The sequence below is a fragment of the Oenanthe melanoleuca genome, chromosome Z (genome assembly GCF_029582105.1).
Source record: "Oenanthe melanoleuca isolate GR-GAL-2019-014 chromosome Z, OMel1.0, whole genome shotgun sequence".
In the NCBI taxonomy this organism is placed as follows: domain Eukaryota; kingdom Metazoa; phylum Chordata; class Aves; order Passeriformes; family Muscicapidae; genus Oenanthe; species Oenanthe melanoleuca.
Genome location: NC_079362.1, coordinates 40,510,402 through 40,523,404, shown reverse-complemented (window position 1 = coordinate 40,523,404; position 13,003 = coordinate 40,510,402). Strand labels below are relative to the sequence as shown.

Here is a 13,003-nt window from a genome sequence, read left to right as displayed (position 1 = left end):
GAATATTTTCCTTTTTGAAAACATCACATTGTACTTATTTTAGGTACAGTCAGCCTCCAGAAAAACTGCTTATTTCACCTTTTTCCCCCTGTTTAAATAACTATTCATTTAAGACACAAGGAGGAATTTCAGAGGGGATGGGAATGGAAATATAAAAAATATAGGAAAAGGAAAAATGCAAATAATCAACAATAAATAGAAATTAAGAAGAAATTAAGGAAAAAAAATATCAAGAGATATTTTCACACTTTTCAGATCTGGAGAAGACCTCTGAAGGATAGAGAAACAGTCTGTTTTCTGTGGCTTTTGCTGTCTTAGCTGTGGCTGCAGCATTGTCCTAGAGTGACTGGAAATAGTCTGCAAAACAGAAGACATGGTTATGTCTTCCCTGCCCTGAAACAGTAAAGTAGAAGGTAAAATGAATTCAAATTCACTGTCCCAGAAAGGAAGGCAGCCATGCAGAAACTCACTAAGGAGTCATCTTGCCTGGACAAAGCAAAAGATAACTTAAGTCATCTTAAATGGTTCTGTCACTGCTCAACAACCATGTTAAAACTAAGCAAGGGAGGAAAAGCTGCGCTTTTGGAATCCTGTTCCACTTTAAAAATGTGACAGAAGAGACAACCCATGCTAAACAAACAAGAGCTCTTCCACCAGAGAAAAAAAACTAAACTATAAATGTTTTGGCAGATTTAGAATTAGTTTGCAAATAATGATGCAGATATAAGAATAGCTAATGAATGGGTCTTCAGGGCCCTAGCAAATACAAGCCTACTGCAAGACCCCAAAAATGTAGTGAATTTTACCCAATTTTCCAGATGTCAATTAAAAAAAAAAATTTAAAATTTGTCTGGGGTAAAAATAAATAAATAAAAAAGGTTATAATAGAAGAGTCCCATTCTGGCACTATGTGGAAACCACATAAAAGTATCAGCTGCCCTATATGCAAAGAGTGTCAGAGTGAGGAAACGGCAGCATACACTGCACTGCATTATAAAAATAGCCCACATCCATAGGAAAGGTTAAAGTAGGAAATGTTTTACTTGTAGCAGAAGAACAGTATGTGACAGAAGTACACACCAATGCACAGGACATGCAAGAGATTTGTCAAGGCAGCTTAAATCCTATTTCACAAATCTTTTCCTAGGCTCGAGCTTCTGTAACAATACTCCTCCTCAGCAGTGCAGCAAATACAAGTCTGCTGCAGCCTGCTAAGCCAAGATCCCTTCTCTATTGCTTTGCAAGAATGGAACAAAAACAACTTGCAATTTGAAATGGTAAAAAGAATATAAACCTGTCCATCTAATTAATCTCTGGAGATAAGAATGTTCCCTGCAACTACAGAAGGAGATCCTCTTTTTCTGTTTCTTATCCTAATTGGAAAACCAGCCACAATGAACATTTGAACGGGGAAGGAGGGAACTGCCAAAGCTATCTACTTTACTCTCCATCTTTTAAGATGGAGATCATAAGCCTAATGTTCTTCCAAAGAGACATTTGATGATATGTAAACATTTAGCAAGGCCTTTATCTTCTAGATTTTATCACACTGGAGAAACACACATGGGGACTTCATGTTCTCTCTTTGGTTTCTCATAGAAGAAACCAAGACAGGCATTGAATTCTATCAGCTCAAGAGATGTGATTGTCAAGACACATAATTTCTCAATTCCTTAAAATTACTTTTGACCACTTACATAATAAAGTGGAAATGTTAACAACAAACCTTCCTGAAACAGCAGAACTTGCAGAAGCAGGTGTTCATAATAAAGCTTAAAATACTTTTATTAAATCTTCATGAGGATCATAGAATACACAGCATTCAGATTAGTGCCTAAAGGATCACACAAAACTACTACCCTCATTGTACATGTATTTATGAATCTCATATTTGATTAAAGTTTTCTTTGTATTTGTATTGAGATCCCCTGGTTCATTCCACCTCCTTTCAGGTTTTAGGACAGTATTAGAGATCACGGAAATTAATTGAAAAATTCCCATGACCTGACACAGGAGAGCACCCTTTTAGTATTACTGTTTTAGATCACAGAATCATAGAGTGGTTTGGGTTTGAAGAGACCTTAAAGATTGTCTAGTTCCAGCCCTCCTGGGCAGGAACAGCTTGCACTAGATCAGGTTCCAACCTGGCCTTGAACACATCCAAGGACAGGACACTCACTACCTTCGTGGGCAACAGTGCCTCACCACCCTCACAGTAAATAATTTTTCCATGATATGTAATCTAAACCTAAGCTCTTTCAGCTATGGCAAGGCAGCAAGAAAAACATGAAAATTTAGAACTCCTGCACATCAGAGCAACAGAAATTATTGTGTTCCACTGTCATCAACAACAAAACCCACACATTTGGATATTTCCCATCAAGCAGGTTTCAGGAGAGCTGCACATTACTATATATGCAGAATAATCTTTAAAAGTAATCAAAAAGCAACAAGAGAGAAAATGCATGGGAAAACTCTTCTTCACTTAAACATTAGTGCTGATGTGACTCAGGTTTTACACCAGAACATTCCTAGACAGAAAATGCAAGTATTTAAGCTCATAAAATATGAGATTGTCAAATAGAGAACTTTTCTGCCAGCATTTGGGAGAGAATAACAATATACACATGCAAAAGAGCAGAAAAAACTTGTTTTAGAAGTTCTGTATCCTGGACTGCAAAGATACAGCATCTTTAGGTAACCTTCCAGAGAGTCTTCTATCACACTATTGGAAACATGCTGCTTACAACTGCTGATCATGGGTCACCAATTGGCTTCAATCTGTACAAACAACCCTGGCAGTGGTTCAGGACATTTCTCAGAAACTAAATTTTTCACTCTCATGCAAAATTAGTGGTAAAAGCAGCTGAGGCATTAGACTTTAACATCACATTAAAACACAAACATTACAATGGCATATGCAAAGGTAGATGGTGAGACAAAAAAGATACCATGCCTTCATTTTTTTATGTGGCACCAGAAAGCATTTAAATATAGTTTAGTACATTATAAGACATATACCTGTCATATAACAATGTTACCAAATATGAAATTAAAGAAATTTTTTTCCAAAGCCAAAGAAATTTAAATTGTGGCACGTCTTGCAAGATCCTATGGACACTTCAGAGCTTCAAAGATACAACATCCTTTTCCATAGACAGAAATGTATTGTTGCCAGATTTTGAGTTCTGTACAACCTGACTATATAGAGAGATTATGCCTGAATGGTTCATGTACTACTGAGGCCATGAAAGCTAGTACCTACTAAAATGTATACTAGAATACTTCTACTAGTCAAACTTTTTCTGCTCCAAATATTTGTCAGTATTGAGCTGCAGGAATAAACAGAGTGAAAAACTTGCTGCTGTGCTGGAAGAAAAGGAAGCTCCCCACAAATGGTAGCTGAGCTCAAGAATACAGTATTTTTGAAATTTTTCTGCACATATTCAAGTGCTTCACAATTCTGTGTAAATCTAAGCATTCAACTGGATTTAGAACTTTTTGAGTCATTAGTATTATCAGAGAAAATTATTCATTCCTTCCTGAATTCCTTAATGCAAAGAAATAAAAGGAAATATCCAACTAGTCCAGTCACTGTGAACAGCTTTCTAACATAATTTCTCCCAGAAGTTATGCATTAATAACATATGTGCTATTAACCAGTCACTTTATTGCTTCAGTTTTTAGACTTTCCACCTGCTACCAATTTCAGTCCTCACTTGTGCCACCTGAGACTGGGATGTTTTATAAATGAGTATCAATAATTTCTTCTTCTAAGTCTAAACTTTTTCATAGTAAACTGAATATTTTTTCACTACGGTAAACAACATCATGCTAGCTGCTTTTTATTTTGCTTTTTTGCTATGTATTCTTTTATTTCTGGAGTTTTGATTAGGATTCTATCACAAAAGCCACAGAAATCCTGTGATGAGGCCGTCAATTCACTACACCTACAGAATTCATGGACCACCGTCTATCACATCTAGGCAACATCCATGTGCAAGAAAGGTTCTTTTGAACAAGTCAAAACACTCTCAGAACATCTCCTGGCAGAGCCCCTGCATGTTTTGCTATGCAAAGGGCACAAGAGGAAGGAGCCCTTATGCTTTTTGGGGTAAAAGCAGTGACACAAATGCAGACCAGAGGATACATTCAGGAAACTGTTCTGCTTTTGATAACACATCGAAAGGAAGCAAGAGATTAAGATGATTTACAATTATTACAATTCCCTCTTTTCTTCCTCTACTAGCATTATTGAGCACAACTTAGTTCTAATTTGACATTTTTGAACTTAATTATTACTGGATAGTACTCCAGCTAGCTAATCACTAGATATAGAAGTTCACACTGAATTTGTCAGATATTTGTGTGTTGGCATATATATATACATGTATATACATATATTGCAGTACAGCTGCATCAATGGAAGAATTCCTTGAAGTATTCCATATAGTGCAGTCAACATCCAGTATTAACTGGCTTTATGTGTTAGACAATCTCTTAAGCCTCATCAAATTTTAAAGCAAATACATTATCTCCCACACCAAAGGCTCCTTGTACTAATGCTTAAAATAGAAAACTGTATACAAGCAATATGAGGATGAAATTCTCCTTTTTTCATAAGGTAAGTAGATAGGTGGGTAGGTGGGTGGGTGGGTAGGCAGATAGATAGATAGACAGATAGATAGATAGATAGATAGATAGATAGATAGATAGATAGATAGATAGATAGATAGATAGATGGATGGATGGATGGATGGATGGATAGATAGATAGATAGATAGATAGATAGATAGATAGATAGATAGATAGATGGATGGATGGATGGACAGGCAGTGACTAAGACACAACTTCTGATGTGCCATGTCAGTTCTCCAGAACTGCCAAATAAACTATCTTCTGCTGTTGGATATAAGCTGAGTACCAAAGCAGTTCTCTTCCTGAAGGGGTCTTCACAGTTGGACTATTTAATGGAAACCATAGGCCAGACAGTGACATTTCAAAAAGATAATTAAAGTAATACATTCCTGTTTTTAAGACACTTTTTAAAATACTGATCTTAAGTTCCCCTTACCTGTGGCAGAAAGCTCACCATTTAGCCCACAATACTTGGGCTAATACTTGTTTTCTGGACAGTGAAAATGATCTCAAGCCAATGCTCTGCATTTTCAGGAAGCAAGGGGCAGCAGAAAGGAAAACCAGGGAAGACCCAGAAGCAATTGCAACACTACATTTTTATTGCCATCTCCCAGTGGCTGATTGCATCTGACTAAAATGAGAGCTGGAACATAGAGGTCTTCTGACCAGATCTGCCACCCCATGTCTGCTGGCCTCTGGCTGTAGCCATGAGCAGTAAGGAAAAGCTTTTGATGTGCAGAGCACTGTGAGATGGTAAGATCAGGGTAGCATGGAGTTTTTAGAACTCCTTCATGTGCTAACAAGAAAGACCTGTTTACACTGAGAAACAAATGAAGCTTATTCTAAATTACTGCATGGAAACACAAGAAGACCTCCAGTTATTTAAAAATCAGTTTAGAAACATGAGCCTTCAAGACTTACATTTCATTTGCTTGAAGATGGACTTGTTGGGCTCAAGCCAGTGCTGGAAAGACAAAGCAGAGAGCAGAGGTTAATATGGATCACAGCAGACAAAAAATGAGATGTAGGAATTTTGTTTCGCTGAGACATACATGAATGAGAAATGCACCTCTATAATGAATTTGTACTGTATAAATATACTTGATATCACCAGTGTCAGTAAGATAGATGTAGTTGAGATCGAAATAAAACAGATATATCAGAGACCCATTTAAAGGGGACAGGCTGTAGTCCTCAGCTTGCAGTGGACATTTTAGTCTCATACTTTCAGCCATTTTTTTTCCAGAAGAATGATCATATCAGACAGTAGGACAGACTATTCAGAAACTTAACACTGTCTCTTCATAGTGTTGTCTTCTATATCTCTTAAAACTGAAGAATGTCCAAGTACTATATCCTCAGTCAAACCACATAGGACATAAGATATTGTTCTTTTCTAGCCATAAGTAAAAATCTCACAGGAAAAAATTGCACTTTTCCAGGAAATGTTCAGAATATGGGCAGCTAATGTACAGCAGATAGGTATGGATGCTCATCAGTAGGTGCATAACTTTACAGGAAAAGATGTTTTTGGCAGAAAAAGTTTGTTTGTTTTTTTTTTAATTCACTTAGAAAATAAACTCACGTGCTTCTGTAACCAAAAGTTAGGCTCACATTTTAGTTAAGAGCCTTAGCACATCCCCTGCTAGCATCCTGCTCAGGAGGATGTTTTCTCAGACAAAAGAACATGCTGATATTCAAGTGCCACTTCTGACCACAGCCAGCAGCTTTCGTATTAGTATTTTTCATGTAAGCAAAAATCTTCACAGCAAAATGAGATTTGTGCTGTGGAAGCAGCTGGTCAAAAAGCACAGCATTCACTTTTAATAAGCATGCTCAACACTGGAAGGCCTCACACTAAGGCATTTCATTTTTAACCCTTTCATTCTAGCTCTAAAACCCTTTGGTCAACTGCAAAAAGAAATCGTGGCATTTATTAAACCATACATGAAACTTAACATATCCTACATGGGTTATCCTCTCTCCTTATAACCTTTAGTAATTCTACTACACCAAAAGGCCAGGGGTAGATATTTTGGAGGAGTTGTTAATAACTGACATAAAATTATTACATCTCGAGAATTCAGATGAAGTCAGGACAACCGTAACTTAGTTCTCTGAAAGTGAACTTTTGACAAAACAAATACCTTGGAAAGAAAATTTTCAAATATTTGTTTATGTGCTATGATTGCTCAGAAACTCACACACATATAGTTTACAGCAGTACTGGAGATAAGCTCTGCAGCACATTTCTGTTTGAAGTTCACTTATCACTGAGAAACTGATATAGAAACCTGGTGCAAACAAAACAAAAACACAATAACCTCAAACTTCAAACAACAGCCCCACTAAAACAACAACCCTCCAACGTTTCTTTACCTATTCCATTTTCCCAGTATCTCTCTTTTCAGGGACAAAGATGAAAGAAACAGAATTGAATCAGCAATGATGGTTTCACTGACTTACCAGAAATATCTAGCTCATTTCATTCTTTTTTTAGATCATACATATAAATTATTTATATGTTTCACTCTGAATAAAGGGAGCTGAGAGCTGCTCATAAAAAGGTAAAGACAATCTGATTTAAAAAATCTTATACAGTCTGCAGTGGTTTAAAGATACATAATCCAGAATGAATTCAGAGATAGCAGAACAGTAAAGACACGCAGATAAATAAGTGCACTTTCCTTAACCTCTTCACAGACCCACCCCACATTCACCAAGATCCAGACAGAAAAGGGGGACTTGGGCAGTAAGCCATGCTGTACTGCTCCCAGGAAACTGAAAGTTGAGAGTATTCACTATTTTCACCTAGTAGAAATGCAACACAATTTTCTGGATATTTCTTTTTGAAATACTAAGCTGAAATATCAGCATCAGACCAGATCAGCATTTAGAACAGTTTGAAAAAGTTGATCACCTATTGTAAAAAACAGTCAGAGGTAAAAAAAAGCCAATTTGCAAATATGAAACCAACCACATGAGTAATGAAGGAGGGGAAACATGGATGAAATTCCTCAAACCCCCAGGAACTCAGATTTACCTAACATGACCAAAATCAAACATGTTTCACTAAGACCTGACCTTCATGAGTTAAAAACAGATTGAAAAGATACCAAGCAATTAAGCAATCTAGGCTTTTGCATGGAGGTCATGCAACTGGCAGGCAGTTTCTACAAGCTCAGATTTCTGTTGTGACCTTCTGTTGGTGGAAGATTGCAAACGTGTACAAAATTCAGCTGAATCTTCCAGAAAACTGAGGAGCTCCCTTATAATTTGTGGAGACTTTTAGAGACACAGCAATTAGGTGCTTAATGCTCACTGACTGTCAGGAGAAGATAAACACCTAGTCCTTGCTAATACTTCTGGAAATAGCCACCCCTATATTTGTTTGCATATTTCAACTTGAGTTTTTGGAAAGATTTTCCCCTGAGTACTTATCTTTCAGCCCTACAGCATTGACTATTAATAATTAATACCTGTGCCTCATCTCTACTATACAGTATTGAAGCTATATTTATTCCAAGATTAATTAGCTGCTATAGTTAGGAGGAGATTAAGGTTCCTGTAAATTAATCAAACTGTTTCTGCAGAAACTTTAAATTGAAAAGTATTTGGTCTTCCAAAATGCTTTTTCCATGTAGCAATATTTTTTTAACAATTTTCCTGAAAAAGAAAAAAAATCTTAGGTGAAAGGAAAATATATATAACATTTTGAGTTAGCTAGTCAAGATAAATTTTAGAAATATTTTACATGTCCAGCAGCAAAAAAATGTTGTTAATACATATGCCACACTGCCTTGCCAGAACAGTCCACAGATGTTTTCAACTCTACATTGTAAGTAATTATTGTACTCTTTATTGCACTTGATAGGACTAATTAAAAACCCAAACAAAACTAGTCAGATATAAAACTGTAAATAGATATAATAATCTTTCATTTCTTTACTAACATTAAAGTGTGCAAATCAGGGAGAGACAAAAACTCCAGCCATTTTAAGCTGTTTCACTTCTGTCTCATGTATTTGACACTGTAGTCCACAAAGGATGCTTTAATTGAAGGATGGCCTGCACCCTCAATCAACCTCAAATCAGCTTGGCTTTACATCTGGTAGTACTTAATGACCACCAGAAATCATTCCTGCAGGGGCTGAACTTCTTGTTTCATTGAAAGCATGTTAGCAACATGGTTGCTGCCCAAAGGGGAGGAGAATCCTTTGATCCCAAACCCGCTAACGCATTGTCGAGCATACTGAGAGGAGATGCATGTTTGCACTACCAATTTCCAAGCTCTTTGCCAAAAGAGGTTTCAGTAGCTGCTGGGTATCTCAGTGATCAGACAGATGCCCTTACAGAAAACAGAAGGGAGAGAGAAAGATACATAGAAATCTTGAAGGTCAGTCATGACCTAACAAGTCTTGGTGCTTCAAGTGCCAGTGGCGCATAAGCAAACTATCATGGATATCACTTTTGGTGCTGGGATCCTAAAATAAGCATTGCCTTCTGACTAAGATATCACTGCAATTCTGTGCTGTGTTTCAGACTAGTGCAATTTTTACTTTGTAAATAGAGCCTTCAGTTCTGATCAGCCCTTGAGTGGCGCTGAGTAGTCATTAGCGAGGCCAGGTGTGTTCTTGCTTACCCGCAAATGCTGAGCAGCTGATGTGCTATCAGCTTTCACAGCAAAAGCTCAGGGTGAACAAGGACACCCTGCAAGGGTAAACACACCATTCTAGAAACTATTTAACTGCACACTGATATGCTTCCAGTAAAAACACTTGGGCAGGTTGCAACCTGTTTCGAATGGAGCCCTTCACTTGAGAAGGTCTGAGAGGACTGAGCTTGGTCTTGATTCAGCAGAGGATTAAGAGTTTTAAATTAAGAACCTGTGAGGAAAGAATGGCCTAGGTTGAAAGGGATGTTGAAGACTATTCTGTTCCACCTGCCATGCCATTGACATTGACCTGTCACAAGACCAGGCTGCTCAGAGTTTCATCCTTCCTGGCCTTGAACACTCACGGGATGGAGCAACCACAGCTGCTCTGGGCAACCTGCTCCAGCACCTCACCACCTGAAAAGCAAAGGTTCTCACCTCTTCCAAGCCATAAGGCTTTTGATTAAGTCCCAGTGTTTGCAAGAGGAGCAGCTAGAAAGGGGCAACTGAAAGTGCACAAATACCATGAATATTTAAATTTCATTTGGCAAGCCATACTTAGCCAAGTGCTTGTGTGTGCATATAGTAAAACAGAATCAGAAGAACCTGCAAGTTTTACAAAAATATTCCAGGCAAGTGCTAGATTGGAAAATTTTGTTTACTCGACAGAAGAGAGCAGGAGAATGGAGACATGAAACACTGCTAGAAAAGCAAAAAATAATTAATTTTATTTAAAACTCCACCCTATATTACTCTTGAAAATAAGTATCTAATATTTTCCTTGAGTAAAGAGCAAAATCATGGTAAATTTGCTTTAGCTTCAAAGAAGTGACTTGCATGAAGTCACCACATGCCAAAAAAAAAAACAAAAAAAAAAGAAGAAAGAAAAAAATGAAAGGTAATAACATCCTAATATCCTCCAAAGCTCATGGAAGTTCAGACAAGGGAAATAATTAGATGTCCACTCCATAGAGTAACAAGAGATGCCAAAGGGCCCAGGACATAATGTGTGTTTCCTTTCTCATGCCCTAGGCCAATCCCAGTTTTTCATGGTTTTAAGAACTTTTGTACCAAGAATATTGACATTGTTCTGCTGTAGCAAAAGAGCTGCTCCTCTGTATTTTTTCCAAAATCAGGGCACTGATGCTATTTAGTGGCATGTTAATGAGGAAGAAACAAGGTACATCATTATCACAAACTTTTATCTGGTCCAGAAAAGGTAGTCAGATATACTGGAACAGAACTACCTTTGTATGATTCTGAACTGGAATTTATTAAACAAATTTCTGAATTATCAGTGCTGTGTTTTGGAGTAGCTGAACTAACCCATAGTCTCTATATCAGTTGAACATCTGGCCATAAAATCTGCATATATTGATGTATGCATGAGCCACTACATTATCCCAGACAACAAGTTCACAACTGATGGGAAAATGATCTTTGTTTTTATCAATATATCTTGCAAAATTATTTCACTTACAAGTTTCCTAATCTTCACACAAAATACTCACTTCGTAATATTTCTGCTGAATTAAGTGTATATTTGTATTTATTCTCTTCACACAACTACTCATTTCTGTCATACTTTTGTTTAGTACATAAATGCAGCTCTACTAGTAAAAGCAAGCTGCCAGTTAACTCAACACTTAGTCTCTGAAAACAGTCTGAAACAAGCACTTAGAAAAAGAACAGAGCAGTAGTTCCCGTTGTGCTCAGTGGGCTTTTTCCACCTAGCCTCCATTAAAATTTCTTTGTAAATCTTTGTAGGCTTTTACCAATTTGTCCAAGCTCCCATTTTATATTTCAAATTTATGACAGCTACAATGAATTTATTACTGCCTGTGGTTTTCTAAAAGCTATTTCTCAATACCAGTGACTTTATACTTAGTTTACTTCAGAGTGTTCTAGTTCTAAGAATTACAGGGCAACTTTTGCCTTCACCAAGCTTCACCTTCTCCAAGCTATTTTACATCATATCTTTCTCTCTCCTTCACTTTTGCTTACTCTCTGGCTCTCTCTTACTCAATCTCTCTCACTCACTCCCTTTACTCGACATATTACTCTTGTCTAATCCATCTCTGTATGAAATCCACTCCTATTAGATATAATTCTTACAGCCATCTTTGTTCCTTTTCCAGTTATATTATTTTTTTTCAACCAGCATGACCTGAACTGCAGACAGCAAGCAGTGTTGCAGCAAGAGTTCATGCAAATAAAGTAACTTTTGTGATAACTCTGTCCTGGAGCAGAGGTTCATATGCATGGATAAGGATTAAGATTTTTATTAACCTATGGCTCAGTCACTGTAGGTTTCTGCCCATAATACTTGTTCTACTCTTTCACAGACTGGAGATCTCCCAGACAGATCCTAACTGTATGGAGTACTATAGCTCCTTACACAAAACCATAACTTCATTAAACTGAGGTTGCAATTTATCTGATGTGTCTTTCTGACAGCCTTCCCCACTCTCACGTGGGACTAGGCACATGATTTTAGAAACAGGTATTAAACAGCTGCTAATGCTAAAGCAGAGATCACCTGCACTCTAGCTTTGCTGACCATTTCCAAAGGTTTCTCCAAAGGAACTGTTGTACAATTTGTCTATAGCTCCCATTAAAAACAGAACCACTAGTTCATGATAAATAAATTAATTACCAATGGGCCAGAGACTACAATTTCCTTTCCTAGTAAATACTGGTACAATGCTGAATTGCTTTGGTTGTAAGATTAAAAAAACATTCTGCCCAGGTCAATTATAAGTGACAGTTTGGTGTACAAATGGGTCTCCTCACCACCCTTACTAGTGAAATAAATTAAATAAAATCTGACCAAAAAAATTCCTACATCTGTGTAGAATTGTCATCCAGTTTTCACCAAATTTAAGCTTGAAAGCAAAGTGAGAATTGTATCTGTGACAGTTCTTAAGGGAGAAATGATGAGGCAGGCCAACAAAATCCATAGTGTCCAGTGTCATCTTTCTATCAAAGCACCAAACTAGGCTCTGTGTTCTGGGAAAGTCAGAAAATCACAGAGCTACCATTCAGGACCAGCTGCATAGAGGCAGTGTACTCATAGAGTAGTTTCACCAATCTGAAAGCTTTATTTCCATGCTGCCAGACACACAAGCCCAGAGCTAAAACCACTGCACTGCTCTGCTGCTCCCAGACAGCCTCCAGCACACCCACCCACATGACAGAGCATCCTAATGCTTAAGGGTGATCATGATTCCAAACATCTCCACAGTGCCAGGTAAGACTTCAGGGTCCTACAATGCCTTTCCCTTACACTTCCAACCTACCCCATGGGTAGCTCCAAGGTGTTTCTTTCTAACTACCACCTCATACTTCCACATTCAAAAACAAAACCACGAGCTTGTGCTCACATGGATCCACTGGGAGCTAAAAAAAAAAAAGGAAATAAGTATTTCCAAGTTTAAATTATTGCTCAGGTGCCCCACTGAAGGGACTTAATAATTATTAATCACACTAATATCTTCCTTCTGTTGAATTTTCTCTTGTGTTCAAGAACAGCCTCTTTCAACAAGAAATCCATTCTCAAGAAGATGTTGAACAGCAACTCCCCTTTATCATTCTATTCTCATCTCATCTTGTATCAGACCCAAAAACACAAAGAAGCTGCTCAATAAACCCAGGGTATCTGGCACAGAATTAGCCATTCTACATTCCCACAAGTGTGAGAATGTGACAATT

At 37.5% G+C, this 13,003-nt stretch overlaps 1 protein-coding gene across 2 annotated transcripts in view; it reads right to left on the bottom strand.

The window, feature by feature from the left end:
• Window positions 1–13,003, bottom strand: part of FRMD3 (FERM domain containing 3) — a 120,896-nt gene that overhangs the window by 46,824 nt on the left and 61,069 nt on the right. For both annotated transcript variants that reach the window (XM_056514441.1, XM_056514440.1), the window contains exon 3: window positions 5,560–5,602. In XM_056514441.1, the coding sequence (XP_056370416.1) occupies window positions 5,560–5,602 (43 nt within the window). The remainder of the gene's footprint in view (window positions 1–5,559; window positions 5,603–13,003) is intronic.